Source organism: Rhinoderma darwinii, chromosome 13, assembly GCF_050947455.1.
Source record: "Rhinoderma darwinii isolate aRhiDar2 chromosome 13, aRhiDar2.hap1, whole genome shotgun sequence".
Classification (NCBI taxonomy): domain Eukaryota; kingdom Metazoa; phylum Chordata; class Amphibia; order Anura; family Rhinodermatidae; genus Rhinoderma; species Rhinoderma darwinii.
In genome coordinates this window covers 40,380,832-40,400,535 of record NC_134699.1, presented here as the reverse complement: position 1 = coordinate 40,400,535, position 19,704 = coordinate 40,380,832, and the positions used below count along the sequence as shown (strand labels likewise).

Here is a 19,704-nt window from a genome sequence, read left to right as displayed (position 1 = left end):
GAATTAATATGGTTCTAGATCATGAACATGCCCGTGCAGTCTCTATTGTTCCATTATTAGGACAGATAGGCGATAAATTTAGGTCTTGGTCCAAACTACTACTGTCTGTGGCAGGTTACATCAACTTGGTCAAAATGGTCATACAACCTCAATGTACATATAGATTGCAACATATGCCTGTCACAGTACCTATGTCCTTCTTTCGATCCCTTAATTATATGGGGTTCTGCCAGGTCAAAACTCAAGCTAACCACCTTACAACGCCCTAAAATTGATGGGGGGGGGGGGTGGCTCTGTCAGACTTTCATTTGTATTACCTGGCAGGTCAGTTCCGTAACATACGAGACTGGGTGCGGGTTTCTTAGAATACCCCCAGATTTACTAAACGTAAGGCTTTACTCCTTATACATTCTGTGGCTCCAGCAGTCTGGCGTACATCGAAAAGCATACTTACTTACAAAGATACAGTTCCGGAATTCCCTTTATGGCATAACCCTACCTTACCATACATTCAAACATCGGCAGACTCTCAGATATTGCAGGACCTGGGCATTACCCGACTTGGGAGATGTATACGACAATGGTTTATTTCTTACATTCATACAGATGCAAGACACATACCACATCCCGGGGGTTACAGTAGTATAAATACCTACAGCTTCGCCATGCCCTACAGGCACATTTCCCACCTAACACTTCGACCATTTCCATGTACCCTATTATTGGAATACTGAAATCTCAGGGCCCCAAACTGCCTTTTTTCGGCTCTATATACCCATTTGCTTTCATTCAAAATCAATTCTGCTCCACTTCCAGTGTTTGATAAATGGAAAACACGAATACCAGACCTTTCTCCTGTAGAAACGGTTGATATTTTATGCTCGCACTGGTTAATATCCCCAGAAGTCAACAATAAACTAATTCAGTTATATATCGTACACCAGACTATACGATTACATCGAATGGGAAGAATTCCCACATCAGCTTGCCATAGAGATTATCAACCAGAGGCAGACTTTTGGCACCTCATTTGGGAATGTTCACTTGTTTTGGACTTTTGGAAACGGGTATATGACACTAGTACACCACTGCTACCATCTCCTCCATCATATACCCCAAAAATTACCTTATTGGGTCACATAGACGAGGAACAATAGACACATCACACCTGTATTTTTTTAATTTTTATAATCTATTTCTGGCCAGGAAAATTATACCGATGCATTGGATGGCGGATACTGCTACGAGCAACTAGTATACCACCACCGATGCTGCCCTGACAAATTTCATAAGATCTGGGGTCAATGATTAACTACCTTTGATGTATCGAGTGATGAATCGCTCCCTGTAATTCAACTTTAATTCCTTGACTTCTCGATGACCTGAGATATGTCCACTTCAACTGTTTTAAAATGCGACATAGGCGATTTGTTTTGTTAACTTGTTTACTTTTAACTTCTAAGTAATTACTTCCATGTAACCTTGCATTTCATTTGTAGGATTTGGCGATTGGATAAACTGCACTTACTAGAGATATATATATATATATATATATATATATACATACATACAAACAAACACATACATACACACTCTTGCTGATTTTTATCTTTATATAATGTTATTATGATCTATTATCCGATTGCCATGAATACTTTGTTTGCAATATTTAGAATAAAACGAATTAAAAAATAAAAATGGTCAATGATTGGGTAAGCAAGCCCATAATGTATAGGATGTTACTCGGTGGCTGTTTGAATGATGATGAGGACTTGGACAACTTCTCTAGAAAATAATACTGACTCTCACTGCAATGGAAATCCATTAATAATATTACAAATGGGTCCAACTTCCTTAAAGTGTAACTGTAGTTTCAGAGGACTTTTCAGAATAAGGTGTGTGCACATGAAGAATATCACTTTAAGGCCTTTACATTGCGTCTTAGCCGTACGTCTAGGTTGTACGTCGGGAGATTTCACGTTAAACCTGTCCTTAGGGCTCCATTATCCCAACAGAGGCCAAAGGAGTGTCCTTTTAGGCTGGTATAGTTTTTTATTTTGGTGGCTAGAATAATGTGCTAGGCTACACTAATCCATCCCAAGGGAACCCGCAAAAAAAGTGTAACACGTTATGAAGGTTTTTTTTTTTTTAAAGTGGGAATCTGCGTGACGGATGCCACTGCATGGCATGTGTCACAGATATTCATTAAATGCATACCTCGTGGAGCTTCCCTAGGACCAAAATCCCTGGGAAAACCATCTTGTTATGTTAAAAGAAAAGAAGAAGAAGCAGCAGCAGCATGGAGGGCAATATACAGCAGTACTGAGTAGTATAGCTGAGAATCCAGCTCTGGGGTAATAACACTTACTAGAGGCATTCCACCCACCCGCCCTTGGATCTCAGTTGAAAAACTCCTGACCCTTCGTGTATATGATTCTTAAGCACGACTCAATGCAACCGTGATACTGGCCATGCAAAGAACCATTAGACACTCTCATAGCCGTGACAGACAACCTTGAATGCAACACTCATACTGTAGTGTAGCTTAAATTGAGGGAAAGACGCATCACATGATTCATGTGTTGCAGCCCCTCCGCATCCAAGATCACAAAACTGAAGTCTAAGTGTAGTCCTGGCCTTAAGGATACAGTAGGTTGAGTAATATTGCGATGGATTATGAAATTAACAATGCAGGAAAACAGACGTCCTATAGTATCTGGTGCTTTGGCTGCCATTAAGGAAAAGATCTGGGCAAAACTGATACACTATGGGGCAAATTTACGAAGACTGGTGTCCCTTCAGGCTCCCTCAGCATGCTGCGGATAATACATCATCCTGATGCCAAGCAGCGTCTTGGCCTTATATGCGACCCAGCACTCATCATCATCAGTGCTGCATCACATACAACTCCCGGCCGCTGCCCGGCATCAGGCCCTTGTATGAGCCTGAGGGGAGAAGAGCAGCGGTGAGCATTTTTATAGAGAAATTTGTATTATTCAATTGAACTGTCTTAAGTAATGTAGTTTGATTGGGGGGATGGGGACAAAGCCCGACACAGGCCTCTACCTTGCTATGCCCCACAGAGTAAAATCTATGCCTGCTTGATTTCCACTATAATTTACTTCATTGGCGTAAATTATAATAAATTTGTTTGCCCATGGTGGCACCACACCCCTTTCCACAAAAGTGGCGTAAAAGGGGCAAAAGTCTTGTGCCCTTTTGTGACTCTTTTACACCTGAAACTAGCGTAGAAAGAAAATAAAAAATGCTAGTGCAGAGCCCGCGGAGGGGTGGGGAGAATTATTGACTCTGGGATTCTCGGTTTGTTGTTTTTGAAGCCCTGTTTTAGACAGCATCCTCTCAGGGCCTGCACTAGGGATAATGTAGCGGTCAGTTTTGACCAGAGTTTTCCTTTAAACTGTGTTCACACTGCATATTGGTGCAGTTTTTGCTTGAACTTTTTTTCTTTAACAGCCAAAGTGGTAATGAATTTAAAAAAGAAGAGAGAAGTATACTGAGTTATGTAACTAAATATATTTATACTTTTAGCAACAAAAAAAACCAAAAAAAACACAAAAAAAACTGCATTAAAATGCAAAGACTGAACACAGCCTTACAGTCAGGATGAAATTTAGCACACTGACCTTAAGTCATCACAGCCTGTTTTTCATTTATTTATAATGAATTAACTAGACTGAGACTTTGTTCTCCTATTTAGGGCAGAGGTGAAAATTGTCCTTGTACGGCCAGAGCAGCGGCATAGAAGAAACACTTGGCAGATATACGAATGTCTATGCTGACAGAGCAGACTGCAATATGTAGGAGCAAATGGGGTTAATGAGCCCAAACTTTTTTTTTTTTAAATTCTCGACAGGGATGTGGCAGATATAGGAGTACATACCAGTAGAGGACCAGTAGAAGGGTCCCTCGGGGAGTAGCTTCCGGGATAATCATCTTCCTCCTCTTGGATCTGCTGAAAACTGCGTTTCAATGACACCTTCTCTTCAGCCACTATGAAAAATAAAATGAGGACAGTGTCAGATTTTATATATATATATATATATATATATATATATATATATATATAAAATGTGTGTGTATTTATATAGTTCATATCAGCCAAAAATGAGATGTCGCAACACACAACAAGGACACGTTTCTAAGAAATATTCACATAATATAATTTTATATATCCTATATATGTTTGAAGCCATAATTATTATAGAACAGAATGCTTCGGGGAAGAATGCCACATGGATGATTGCCACATCACTGTCCGTCAACTGGGAGCAAGACACACACGTTACAACCATAACACACAATCCATAAAATGAACAGTTGTGTAGAGCATTAAACACAAAGAGTAAAATAGTCGTGAATTCCACCTAAAAGTAGGAGTAAACCCTACGTAAGGGGTCTAGTCATCTAAAGAGAAGGATCCACCACAAGGAAAGTTGGGCGTCACTAAAGGACCATATAGTCAAGAGGACACGGGAGGAACGGAGAATCATCAAATGAGGGGTAGCAAGAGAGAAAATGGTACGGGGGTGGGGGGTGAGTATAGTCATTTGTCCCACATCTAGTGATATGGTAACTTCATTATTTTCATGTTTAAATACCCACTTTTTCAAAAGGCAAAGAAGCAGTAATGGAGCGTATTCAGTCACTGACATCAGGGGGAGTGGAAGCCGTCCAGAATTTAGCAACCAATTTTGAAGCACGATATAGCGTCTCAGAGAGAAAAATTTGATCAGCCACAGAAGGAAAAGACTCTGTATCTATAGCTATACATAAGAGACAAACCTTGGGGTCATCCGGGACCGTGACACCCATCGCGTCATGAAGAAACTTGCGGATTTGCTCTCCGAGCCCCCTGAGAACAGGACAGGACCACAATAAGTAAAAGTAGAAGCCAGAGTTCTGCCTACACTTTGGGCACATGTCTGGGGAAACCTGGCTGAAATTTGCTGAGCCTGCTAGTCGTCATGTAGGCCCTATGCAAAAAAATATAATCGGCGAGATACACTCGCTGTAATTTGGGAAGCTAAAGCCAGGGACCATTTCTCATCTGTGAAGTCCCCCACATTCGTCTCCCGGCAAGAAGGGGATTTGCTTAAAGCAAAATGATAATAAACTTCCGTATTGGATAGAAATTGCATTCTATTTATGGTAGAGGAGAGGTTTTGGTTGCTTAGTTTCCACAGGCGATTGATCAGACGGATTACAGTCGGTCATTATCTTACGTGTATGGATGGCAGAAGGTTCATGAAAGAAAGGACTTTCTGACAAAGAACTACAAGCCAACGGAGATCACCTTTTATAAACCTCCTCGCATAAAATAAAAAATAAGATAAATAGTAGCTTAGTTTATGTTGGAATTTAATTTTGGGCATGCGCTCTATAGGTTATCTACATTTTCACACTTTTCTATGGCCGTCCAACATTTAATCGTCTGACACTTTTGCGGTCCCCGATTTGAGGAATGGGACGTGATTTATTAGTAAGTGTGAGCAGCATCCAATAAACCCATTCCATCTGTTTTGTCTCAGTGTGAATCTTCCCCTAGACGTGCAGCTAAATCAGAATTGCTCATTATTTTCACACCAACACAATGTTGACATTTCCCCATGAAAATACAAATGAATAATTACCAGTCATTACTTTCACACCAGTAACATTGACATTAGCCATGGAGACTGCTGAATAGTCTGGCACGTCTCACACATTCAAAAGGCAGAGTCCAAACACGGAGCCAGTCACATATCAAAAAATGGGAGCACCCTTATACCCATAGCTACCGGAGTCCATGTTGTTTACTTTTATATATGTGGCTCAGAAAGTAAAACTGGCATCCGATTGGTTGCTATGGGCAAACCTAAAAGTTCCTTTAATACAGCATAAATGGGACTAGATAGGTGCCGGATTATCTGATATTTTGGATTACTGGACATTTATAGAAAAGCATATAAAACGCCCTTGTTCACAAGAAAATTTAAAACAAGCTATTAATACAAAGTATGCAAATACATATTCAACATTATCTCATAATACGTTCCCTCTGCTCAGTCTTCTGTTTCTAGCCTTGCGAAATGTCACATTTTATTGCAGATCTATGGTGGGAACAAATGTCAGATTATCAGACTCTCTCAGGATTCTTGGATGCCGGATTAAAAGGGGTTCTCCGGAATTTATATAGGAAAGGTCATCAATATAAGATCGCGGGGGTTTGACTAGTGGGAATTCCCACTAATCAGCTGACTGACGCGGTCTGCGGTGACGAATATCACGGCCTCTTCAATATTTACCAACACAGTGCCATACACATCTGTAGCGGCTCTTTTTTCTGCCAAGAGCCATTTGTATATTTATAACATCATTCGAGGGCCGTACAAAATTATCAACTCAAAAATTACCCTGCTATATTTGGTCAAACATTTAATTAATTCACCTCTAATGTGATGGCTGGAACGGCTTCTCTTTGGTGAGGCGCGTGATGTTAGCCGGTATTGATGATGTTGCTACTGCGGTCAGTCTGGAGCGCAGTCGGCACTTTGGTAAGTTTTGAAAAGAACTCTCAGCAGTAAGTGGTTCTGACTTAAAGGGGTTTTCCCATCATGGAAATTTATGAGCTATCCACAGGATAGGTCATAAATGTCAAATAGGTGCGGGTCCCACCTCTGGGACCCGCATCTATGTCTAGAACGGGGCCCCCTAAGCTCCATTCTACCTCTGTGTGTTCCGGCTGATTTCCGACCATGAAGAAGAAACCAGCGCAGCTTGCGGAGCTGCGCTGTTTCCGTAACTACCATAGTGGGGAGTGCCAGTTACGGAAGCAGTGTAGCATGAGAGTTACGCGGTTTCCATAATTACTATTCAATTCTATGGGACTTACGGAAACAGCGTAGCTCAACAAGTTACACGGTTTTCTTCTTCATGGTGGGAAATCGCAAGCTTTAGCGCCATTTTACCACAAAAAGGTAAAATGGGATTTTGGGGGCCCCGTTCTAGAGATAGATCTGGGACCCAGAGGTGAGACCCGCATCTGACATTTATGACATATCCTGTGGATATATCATAAATGCCCTTGATGAAAATAAAAAACATTTGTGTCATCTGACCTCACTTCGAGTGAGTAGGGTGGGCGGATGGAGCCAAGGAGAGAAAGACACGGCGGCAGCGGCGCTCAGACTGATGTTTGGGTGTGCTGTGACTGGAGTGGACCAGTCCAGTCATCTGACCTCACGTGACCGGACTGGTTCACTCTTGGGTCGGCACGCAATTACCTCACTCAGACCGCCGCCGCCATACTTGGCTCCATCTGCCCTTCTCCTGCTCCTAAATGCGAGTGAGTAGGGCGGACAGAGTCAAGAAGCGAATGACGTGGCAGTTAAGAGTGAGGTCAGGCTGGACCAAATGATCTCGCGGGCCGGACGTTCCCCACCCCTGACTAAAGGGATCACTTAAATTGAATCTCAATGAACATAAGATTCAGTAGTGTGTATCGCCCCCACGGGCCTGCATGCATTCTTGACAACATCTGGGCATGCTTATGATGAGACAACAGATGGTGTCCTGGGAGGGGGGGAGGGGGTCTACTCCCAGACCTGGATCAAGGCATCTGTGAGCCTTGTGAACAGTCTGTGGTACTACTTGGCAGTGTCGGATGCACTGATTTATAATGTCCCATAGGTTATAAAATTCCCCGGACATCGATTCAGGTCTGGGGAACGTAAACGCAATAGCTCTGAGCATTTAATTCCAGAACCGAACAGTGGTCATAGTACCGTTGGCTATTATGTATAGGTTTGTGCAACCCTCCTAGGATATGCCTCCCAGACCATCGCCGTTGCAAAAAGGGATGAATATTGGCTTTTGGGCCAAGGGTGGCAGTATTTCTCAAACAGCGAAGTTTGTGAACTGTTCGCGTGCTGCTATGGTGAAAGTGTATCGTGAGTGGACAAATGGCACCATTGGGAATAACGGACGTGGAAACTGCAGAGCACCACATCCCGCTGTGAGAGGTGACGACACGCTACAGTGGAGCAGCTCACCATGAAAATCAACCAGGGGCCTACCAGACGTGTGTCTAAAACAGTTCAGCAAACCCTACTGCGTATGGGGCTCCAAAGCAGACAGGTGGTCACTGCTCCTATTCTAACAAAGGAGCATCGGAAAAAAAAACGCTTCAATTTGCACGGCAGTATCGAAATCGGACCACTAATGATTGGCAAAGGGTTGCCTTCTCTGACGAGTCATGTTTTCTGCTTCATCGAACGGATGGACGTTGACGTGTGACGCGAGAAACATCAGAGAAGAAACACCCTGCAACCATTGCTGGAAGAACATATGCTGGTGGTGGCAGCGTTATAGTCTGGGGAATTTTTTCATGCCATTCTCTGGGCCCAGTCATCCATGTGGAAGGCACTCTGAACAGATTTGGGTAAGAATCCATCGTTGCAGATCATGTCCACCCATACATGCGGTTTGTCTTCCCTGGCGCAGATGAGACGCGTCACACGGTTAGAAATGTCCGACAGTGGGTTGAAGAGCATGACCAAGACTTCCAAGTACTTCCCTGGCCCCCTAATTCACCAGACGTGAATCCAATAGAACATCTGTGGGACCACCTTGATCGTCTTATTCTCTATGGATCCTCTACGACTTACCCTCCACTAAATGTGGGATGGACTGCAGTCAGCATGGCTCCAGATACCCGATACAACCTACCAGCAACTTATCAAGTGACTCCCAGCCAGTCTAGCTCCTGTCCATGCTGCACACGGCGGTTACTTTGGATATTAGCTGCTGACCATAATAATGTGACTCGACTATACGTACATACCTACGTATGACCAGTCCTTCTCAAGGAATTAGAATATCAAAGTTAATTTCAGTAATTCAGTTCAAAAAGTGAAACTCTTATTATATAGATTCATTACTTACACACACACACACACACACACACACACACACACACACACACACACACACACACACACACACAGTGATCTATTTCCAGCATTTTTGTATTTAATGTTGATGATTATGTTAACAGTTAATGAAAACCCAAAATTTAGTCTCTCAGAAAATTAGACTATTATATAAGCCCAATTTCAAAAGAATTCTTAATACCGAAATGTTGGCCAACTGTATGTACAGTATTTGCACTCAATACTTGGTCGGGGCTCCTTTTGCATGAATTACTGCATCATTGCGGCGTGGCATGGAGGTGATCAGCCTGTGGCACTGCTGAGGTGTTATGGAAGCCCAGGTTGCTTTGATAGCGGCCTTCAGCAGATCTTCCTCTTGACAATACCCCATAGATTATCTACGGGGTTTAGGTCAAGCGAGTTTGCTGGCCAATCAAGCAGTGATACTGTGGTTATTACACCAGGTATTGGTACTTTTGTCAGTGTGGGCAGGTGCCAAGTCTTGTTGGAATATGAAATCAGCATCTCCATAAAGCTTGTCAGCAGAGGGAAGCATGAAGTGCTCGAAAATTTCCTGCTAGACGGCTGCATTGACTCTGGACTTGATATAACACAGTGGACCAACACCAACAGATGACATGGCTCACCAAATCATCACTGACTTTGGAAACTTCACACTGGTCCGCAAGCAACTTGGATTGATGCCTCGCCACTCTTCCTCCAGACTCTGGGACCGAGATTTCCCAATGAAATGCAAAATTTACTTTCATCTGAAAACAGGACTTTGGACCACTGAGCAACAGACCAGTCAGTTTTCTCCTTAGCCCAGGTAAGACGCTTCGGATGTGGTCTCTGGGTCATGAGTGGCTTGACACAAGGAATGCGACAGTTGTAGCCCATGTCCTAGATACGTCTGTGTGTGGTGGCTCTTGAAGCACTGACTCCAGCCGCAGTCCACTCCTTGTGAATCTCCCCCAGATTGTTGAAAGGGCTTTTCTTGACAATCCTGTCAAGGCTGCGGTTATCCCTGTTGCTTGTGCACCTTTTTGTACCACACTTTTTTTCCTTCCTCTCAACTTTCCATTAATATACTTGGATACAGCACTCTGTGATCAGCCAGCTTCTTTAGCAATGTCCTTTTGTGACTTACCCTCCTTGTGGAGGGTGTCAATGACTGTCTTCTGGACAACTGTCAAGTCAGCAGCCTTCCCCATGATTGTGTAGCCTACTGAACCAGACTGTTAAAGGCTTAGGAAACCTTTGCATGTGTTTTGTGTTGATTAGCCGATTAGAGTGTGACACCATGAGACGACAATCTTGAACTTTTACCCAATATTCAAATTTTCGGAGACTAAATTTTGGGTTTTCATTAACTGTTAGCCATAATCTTCAACATTAAAAGAAAAAAAATGCTGGAAATAGATTACTGTGTGTAAACAATCTATATAATATATGAGTTTCACTTTTTGAATTGAATTACTGAAATAAAATTTTTGATGATATTCTAATTAATTGAGAAGGACCTGTATGTATGTATGTATGTATGTATGTATTGTAACTATCCATTTACTTGATCTATTTGATTTATATATCATAGCTTTATGATTTTTATTGATCACATATCATAGATTATTAATGTGCGTTTTATACATATAAATGCTGCTATATTACAGTGATCTGTGGAAACAATCCAATTTTATTATCTCCATTGTATTTTTCCACAATTCTGAATATTAAATTACCCATCCATCTTTATATTGCCTTTATTAAAAATGATAATTTCCCAATACAAAAGTATAATTAAAAAAATCAGTCAGCAGAATGATATCATGGGCAGAGGCCCGGGTTGTAGAGGAGATTAAATCCACATTAACCTGTCCCTGGAGAGCCAAGTGAAATGCTTCCTAATATGAAGATATTCCTAGAAGAAATGGATTCTGAGACGCTAATTTCCCTGTGCATCTTTAAGCTCATTTGCAGGAATAAAGAGGGGGAGCCCCCATTAATCTCCCCAGCAGTCATTCTGCACCCGTCATTATGGGACAGCGCAAGATCAGCTGCTAAAAGCATCCCAGAGCTGTGCGTCCTTTAGATATATATAACAGCAGGAAGACGCTGCGCGCTCTCCATCACCGGGGCCTACCTGAACGATGAAGCTGCTAATTATACAAGCTATAAAATAACTGCAGGGAACAGAATGTGTGACTAACCCCCGAGTCACTGCCTTTATACACACTGTGGCGGTGAACGCATTTATTTTTTTTGTCCTGTGGGTACAACCTGACAGAAGCCTGCTGCAAGAGATTAAGCCGATGCCGGTGTAAATCTGAGGACATGAACGTCTTTCCTTAAAGTGCAGATCAGATCTGAATAGGGATTTCGGAACGGATACAATAGCAGCCTGCCCATTTTCAAAAAATGGAAGCGAGCGATTAAAGTGGACGCCTCACCGTGAATGACCATTTTCTGTTTTGGGTTGAATATAGAAAATTACCTGTGTGCCATTCAGGCACCTTAATTCAAAAATGCTTTTTAATCAGTTTTCTTTTCAACTCAGCGGGAAATGCTAGTGGTAATGAAGGAAAGGAGGAGGTAGGTGGGAGATCCGTGAAGTTTAAAGAACGTATAATGTGTGCTTCCTCAGAGAATGTGAATTCGAATCTTAAAGTAAAAAATTAAACTAAAGCCTTTGTAAGGGAAAACGACCTGCCAACCTATATTCTCAAATGAATCTACTTAAGGGATGTCTACAAAGAAATGTAACGTTTGACGTTACAGGCCGAAAGCCTAAGGCTTCATTCACATCTGCGTTAGGGTCCCGTTCTGATGTTCCATCTGAGTTTTCTGTCAGAAACAGAAGCGGTTTCCGTTTTAATCACTATTGATTTCGGTGGATCATGGATGCGGTGCCAATGGTTTCCGTTTGTCTCAGTTGTGAAAAGGTTCCGTCGTTTTGACGGAAGCAATACCGTAGTCCACCGATCTATTGATGCCGGAAAAATGACGGAACCCTTGCACAACGGAGACAAACGGAAACCATTGGCACCGGATCAGTCACCACTAAAATCAATGGTGATCGAAACCTATGGTTTCCGTTTGTGTCAGTCACGAAACTGAGCCCTAACGCAGCTGTGAGCAAAGACTTAGGCTGCACTACCAAGAGATTTTGTTGACATTTTCGGTTCTGATTTCTGTACAGTTCAACCTTTGCACGTCACGGATTATGGGAAAAAAAAAGTAAAAACAGCAAACTTTATTAAGAAAGGTAAAGTGTACTATGGGTTAATAAAGTGAAAAACACACAATCATGTAAAAAATAGAAGTATTAGTGGGTAAGTGAAGCTAAAAATCGCTACACACTACATACGAGTTATTAAGTAGAACTAGTGTATGGTCTATAACATGTGGTGTGCCTTATTCACGCCAACAACTAGGTTTAAAAAGGGGTTATCCGGGTTCTTAAAATTGATTGCCATATAGTGACCATGTTGCCCATAGCAAACACAGTTCAGCTTCCATACCATTACGCTGGAAAAATTAAGGCTGGGTTCACACAGAGTTTTTTGCAGGAGGAAAATCTGCAGATTTTCCTCTGCCTGCACGCCGATTTGGTCAGAGGCGTAAACGCCCAAAGATAGGGCATGTCCCTTCTTTCTTCCGCGAGCCGGTTTTTCCGCTTGCGGGAAAAAAAACGTCTCTGCCTCCCATTGAAATCAATGAGAGGCATTTTCGGCCGTATTCAGACGCGGTTTCCGCATCAAAAAAACTCTGTGTGAACTGGCCCTAAAAGAGAATTGCGATTGGTTGGTATGGACAAGAAGGGCACTATTTCCCTGAAACATCTATAAGGTTCGCAGTGTAGTGAGTCGGTGCGCCAGGAACTTTGCATAGATCAATACAAATAGGAATTTACAGCTCATCAGCGAGAACTGAACCCGTAAGCGCCATGTCAATTTGTCACTGTATTTGAACTTAGCATATGGTGGATTGGGAACATCACTCATGCCAGACCACTTGTCCAAACAGCTGTATTCCTAGCCGGACATGCAGGGGAGTGAGCGGGGGTAGTGACAAGCTGCTAAATTTAGACATGATAGAACATTCCTCCAAAGTACATTCAGATACCAGAAATAAATATACTGGTCAGGCGGCTCCCCCACACTATGAGAAAGATGGGAGGGGGGGGGGGGGCGGATAACTCTTTGTGGTTCCTAATTTACCAGAAGAATCTAATAAGGCTTATTGCAGAAAACTGTAGGTCTTAAAGGAGATCCCCAATAATTTTTTTCCTCCATACTATACATCCTTAAGCACTGGCATCCCGGTGACCACATCATTGGTCACTGTTACTGCCTTTTTATACACTGTGCTTATGGAGCGTCAGGTTTACGGTAAAATGCACAATGACGTGTGTTTAAGGACCAGCTCTGCCTCTCATAACTTTTTGGTAAGTAGACCTTTAATAGTTAAATGAATCATCATATATTCTCTACATCTGTGGTCTGCTTCAAGCTATGGGTTAGAACTAAAAATCTAAATATTTCTTGGCAACAGTCAATGCGACCTAGTTTAGAACTCCCTATATTTTCAATCCCATTTTTCTCATTTTGTTGGAAAACCTTATTACATATACTATATAGATCATTTCAACTGACAAAATGACTCAAAAAGAGGAGATGGAAATTTGGCTGTGACACAATGCGACACTGTAGCGCTGCATCAATGCCCTATGGGATTATGGGACAAGCAAAGCAATTAGAAGGTTATCACGCTAGTACAGCAGCATACTGCATATCCTACAGGCAACATACACCGTATAGCCATAGCAGTAAAATGGTACAACGGCACCTTTCTGGGGGTTGGGATATATTATGCAGAAAGTGATTAGTCAGTTCTTGAAGTTGATGTGTTGGAAGCAAGAAAAATGGGAAAATGTAAGGATCTGAGCAACTTTAACCCCTTCCCGCATCATCACGCACATGTACGTCATAGAAGCTGTGTCCATGCAATCACCGCAGGCGCACAGCTGTGACTGGGATTGGAGGAACCTCCGGTCCAGGCAGTGTAGTCCCATAAATGCCACAGCCAATGGTGACTGCTGCATTTAAGTGGTTTGACAGAGGAGAGAGGCTGCAGATGGGTTTCCAAAAAACAATGCCGGAATAGCTGTTTTTATCAATCCTCCCCCACCCAAAAAAAAAGCTAATCAATATATTATATATACCCAAAAACGGAGTCAATAAAAATACAACTTTTCCTACAAAAAACAAGCCAGACGAAAAAAAATTAACGCAACGATGAAAAAACAAGAATAATTGATCATTAAGGCCAAAATAACCTCGTTCAGAGGTCAAAAACGGCCAAATTGTGATAGACAACTGAGTAAAGGCTTCTCAAAAATGGCAGGTCATTTAGGGAGTTCAAGGTATGCAGTGGTTAGTTCCTAACAAAAAATGGTCAATGTAGGGACAAACTAGCAACAGGGTCAGGGGTGCCCCAGGCTCATTGATGCACATGGTGAACGTAGGCTAGCCCATCTGGTCCGATCCCACAGAAGAACTACTGCAGCATAAACCGATAATAAAAAGTTACAGGCTATCAAGAAGAGGTGTTCAGAACACACAGTGCATCGTAGATTGCTGCATTTGGAGCTGGGTAGCCACAGAACCATCAGAGTGCCCATGCGGACCCCTGTCCACCGCCAAAAGTGCCTACAATTGGCACATGAGTATTGAAACTAGACCATAAATCACGGAAGAAGGCAAGCCAGAGGAGGCAGTGTGATGCTCTGCTGGAAAAACATCCTGGCATTAACGTGGATGTTACTTTGACACATACATAAACATTGTTGCAGACCAAGTACACCCCTTCATGGCATAAGTATTCCCTAAGGGCAGTGGCCTCTTTCAGCAGTACAATGCGCACAGCCACACTGCAAAAACTGTTCAGGAATGGTTTGAGGAATATAAGAGATCAAAGTGTTGACTTGGTCTGATCCATGGAGACCCCACCTCACAACTTACAAGACTTAAGGGATCTGCCGCTAGCATCTTGGTTCCAGATACCACAGGACCCCTTGTGTGACTTGTGGAGTCCAGGCCTCAACTGTCAAAGCGGTTTTGGAAGCACAATTGTTTTTTAATGTTACGTCTGAACGGTGTACATTTCGATGTAGCTCTTGTTTACATGATACTTGTGCTATTATATCAAGACCTTATTTCTTCCCATCCGCTGGATCTATGCCAAGCACTAAGAGATAATAGAGGACATAAAATTGTGGATTATACATTATGATTCCACCTGCCACATCTCCTTGGGACATGCCTTGTACATATCGGTCCTAGACTTAAAGGGTAAATCACCTATCCACCGTATAGGTGAGAATTGTCTGATGGCAGGGGGCCCCATTGCTGGGACCACCATCAATCATGAGAACAGGGGTCCGAACCCCCTGTTCCTCGTCATTGCTCAACCACTGGGAGGACGACATCGAATGGAGCGGCGGTTGAGCATATGCGTTGCCTCTCCATTCACAGTCTACAGAATGACGTCACAGCAGAGTACAGCGCTCAGCTGTTTCCATCAGTCCCATAGACATTGAATGAGGCAGTGGGTGCACAATATAATAATCTTTTTTATGTAGCACTTTTTTACGCAGCACTTTACAATTTAGTGGGAACCTGAACAGACAATATCAGACATTACATCGTGACAAAGTTAATTTACAATTCAAACAAGGGGAGGACCCTGCTCGCAAGAGCTTACAATCTATGAGGAAATAGGGGTGACACAAAATGTAAAAAATGCTTGTTCAATACAATGGTCCAGCCATCTTTTATACATATGGGGTAGTACACATAAAGCTGCATGAGCCGTCACCAGCCAGTGTCTGTGTATGACGGACATGAAATGCATTAGGGTGCAAGGAGTGTGGGGGATACTGCGGAATGAGGGGGTCAAGTTCTCATGACTAATGTAAAAGGGAAGGGAAAGGAGTCAGATTAGGGAATGTTATAGGCAGGTCTAAAAAGATGTGTTTTCAGGGCACGTTTAAAACGGTGGATGTTGGGAACTGATCTGATTGTCTGGGGTAGCGCATTCCAGAGGACGGGTGCAGCACGAGAAAAATCTTGGAGATGGGAGTGGGAGGTTCGGATTATGAAGGATGCTAATGTAAGGTCATTGGCAGAACGTAGAGCACGGGTAGGGTGGTAGACAGAGATGAGGGAGGAGATGTAAGGAGGTGCAGCACTGTGGTGAGAGTAATAAGTTTGAATTTCATTTTGAATGGCGTGGGCAACCAGTGCAGTGACTGGCACAGATTAGAGTCGTTGGTGTAGTGGTTGGTCAGAAAGATGAGCCTGGCTGCTGCATTGGGAGAGATTGGAGAGGGGAGAGTTTGGTGAGGGGAAAACCGACTAATATTGAGTTACAGTAGTCAAGACGAGAGTGAATCAGAGCAACAATTAGAGTTTTGGCTGTTTCCTCTGTAAGGGTATGTTCACACGGCCTATTTACGGACGTAAATCGGGCGTTTTTGCCCCGAATTACGCCCGAAAATAGCGCCTCAATAGCGCTGACAAACATCTGCCCATTGAAAGCAATGGGCAGACGTTTGTCTGTTCACACGAGGCGTATATTTACGCGCCGCTGTCAAATGACGGCGCGTAAATAGACGCCCGCGTAGAAGAAGTGACCTGTCACTTCTTTGGCCGTAATTGGAGCCGCTATTCATTGACTCCAATGAATAGCAGCGCTAATTACGGCCGTAATTGACGCGGCGTTCAAGCGCCTGCACATGCCGGTACGGCTGAAATTACGGGGATGTTTTCAGGCTGAAACATCCCCGTAATTTCAGCCGTTACGGACCCCCGCCGTGTGAACATACCCTAAGAAAACGGTGGATTCTGGAAATGTTTTTGAAGTAAAAGTGACAGGAGCGTGAAGTGATTGAATGTGAGGAGTAAGGGAAAGATCTGAGTCAAAAATAACCCCAGACACACCTAGGAGTTATGGCTCATTTACACTAGCGTGAATCTCGTCCGTGTGCTGTGCGTTGAAATGCACAGCACACGGCCCCATTGATTTCAACGGGGCTATTCACACATGTGTCAGTTTTCACGCAGAGAGTGTCCGTTACGTGAAAATCACTGCATGTCCTCTATTGGTGCGTTTACACGCAACTAGTCGCCCATAGAAGTCAATGAGTACGTGAAAACCACGGAAAGCACATGGATGCACATGCGTGTGCTGTCTGTGTTTTACGCATCAATTACATTTAAAAAAAAGTGTTTGCGAGTGTGTGAAAAACACGTCACACGCAGAGCACACGGATTCATAACGCAAAAGGACAGATTTAAGGCACGTTTTTTACGCGCGTTTATCTGTCACGCTCATGTGCATGTAGCCTTATGGTAGTACCACTCACTGAGATGAAGACATCAGGTTTAGGTAGGTTAGGTTGCAGTGAGGAGGATCTAGGGGATAGGACCCTCGTTCTTGAGATCGGTGGGGGTCTCAGCGATCAGACAAATATCACCTATCCTGTCAATAGGTGATAATTGTCGATTCTAGGAGAACCCCTTCAATGCTCTTAATTTTATATGATATATAAAACGAACATACAACCCAGTTTTATAAACCGTTACACATAGTATTCCATAAATATTTGGGTTTTATTTGTAAAATTTGTAGGAATGTGAGGTGTTTTTACAACTACAGTGATATTTCTATGCCATTAGTTAAAACGTGGCCATCACTCCTGAAGAAAATACAAAGCTTTCTACTTAATGCAAGACGCTCGTTCTCCAAAGACCCACGCGTTTTAATATATGCTTGCCTCAATATCCTTCAGTTTGCATCAAAAAGCACAACAACAGGATCACATTTGTAATACTCCCTCCAAACGCCCCGGAGGCGACCATACTCTGCGTCTGTCTGACCTCTTATAAATAAAATCACTGAAGGCATGTGTTTGGAATCAGCATGTCAGGGATGGAGGAGAACACAATGCTAGGATTACAAATAGTTTATGCATACAGAGGAATTTATAGAACGGTTTATGTCAGCTAAGATGCACAAAGGAACAACGCCAATAAATGGGTTGGCTTCTCGAGGAGGTGGCGGACTTCTGAAAGATGATCAGGAAGCTGGAGAGTGAGAAGGCACAAAATAAACGGTTATTAACCCCTTAATGACCGGGCCCGAAAAGGCCTTAATGACCAGCTTAATTTTTTTGTTTTTGCCTATCTGCATTTCAGCAGCCATAACTTTTTTATTTTTTCATTGACGCAGCTGTATGTGGCCTTGTTTTATGCAGCAGAAATAGTATTTTTTATTTTTTGCAGTTTGGGGGTAGAAAAAAAAAAATATTTTTACAGCGTGAATAGAGAAAAAAAAAAGCGATTCTCGGCATAGTTTTTCTTGTTCATTTTTTATCTCGTTAACGTTTCACACTAAATAACCCGTCTAATTTTTCAGGTTATTATGGTCGTGTAGCTACCGAATATGTGAAGGTTTTTTGTTTTGAAGAGCAATAAAATATATTTTATGTAAAACAATGACACTTTTTTGGGACTTTTTTTATTTATTTACTTTTTTTTGTTACTTTTTCTTTTTTAATCCCATTAAGGGAGAACTTTACTTACAACTTTATTTTTTACTTGTGATGTATTAGCATACTCCTGTAAGCTAATACATTACACGGTGTCACTTTGACACAGGCTTCTGTTAGGGCAGCACATAGTGTGCCCTAACAGCAGGCAAACTGAACAGACAGCCCTGGGGTCCTCTCTAGGCAGAGGGATTCCCTTGTATTCGATCACGCAAACAAGAAAAATTCCACAGCACCAGACCACAAGTGGGTGCACGCCTCAATAGGACCAGGTCCACGGACCTCAATACTGGGCAATCGAAAAATAGACAGGTAGGCAGCACTTCCAAAAAACAGACAGCTTCAATCACCCGTGCAACGTTTCAGTACAACAGTACCTTTCTCAAGCATGCTTGAGAAAGGTACTGTTGTACTGAAACGTTGCACGGGTGATTAAAGCGGTCTGGTTTTTTTAAATGCTGCCTACCTGTCTATTTTTCGATTGCCTGGTATTTAATCACGTCACTGGGTTACCAGTGACACGATAAAAGAGGCGAGTTCCCTTTGATCATGCCACAGTTACGGCCACGGCGATAAAAGAGTTAAACAGCTGGGGTTGGAATGTTTTCCAATTCCAGCTGTATTCAGGAGGCTTCTCTAATATCAGGAGCTGTAAAAGGAGCGCTCAGCAGCCTCTTCTACAGCGACGCGAAAAGACGTTACTGAAGTGTCTTGACAGTAAATAGACATCACCTCCAGCCAGGACGGGATGTCTATTCACAATCCCGACACTTCGGTAACGTTTGTGTGGGACTTACAGCACAGCAAGCGTAATCTCGCGAGATCACGCTGTAAATGACAGCACAGCGTGATCTTGATGTTCTGTGCTGTAAGTCCCACACAAACGTTACCGAAGTTTCGGGATTTGAATAGACATCCCGTCCTGGCAGGAGGTGATGTCTATTCACTGTCGAGACACTTCAGTAACGTCTTTTGGCGTCGCTGTAGAAGAGGCTGATGAGCGCTTTAAAGTTACAGTACAGAGTAGCGGTGGCCTGGGCTAGTGCCAATTGTCTGCATGAGTGTATATTCCGGTCACCATTTGCCTCCTTTTAGTTGCCCCATGGAGCCCTAAAATACAAAAATAAACACAAAACCTGGCTCTAGGTATCAGTCACACTA

General features: G+C 42.8%; 1 protein-coding gene across 1 annotated transcript in view; it reads right to left on the bottom strand.

Moving 5' to 3' along the window:
* Nucleotides 1–19,704, bottom strand: part of RPRD1B (regulation of nuclear pre-mRNA domain containing 1B) — a 52,609-nt gene that overhangs the window by 13,821 nt on the left and 19,084 nt on the right. Inside the window, exon 4 of the mRNA XM_075845885.1 lies at nt 3,902–4,011. Coding sequence (XP_075702000.1) covers nt 3,902–4,011 — 110 coding nt within the window. The remainder of the gene's footprint in view (nt 1–3,901; nt 4,012–19,704) is intronic.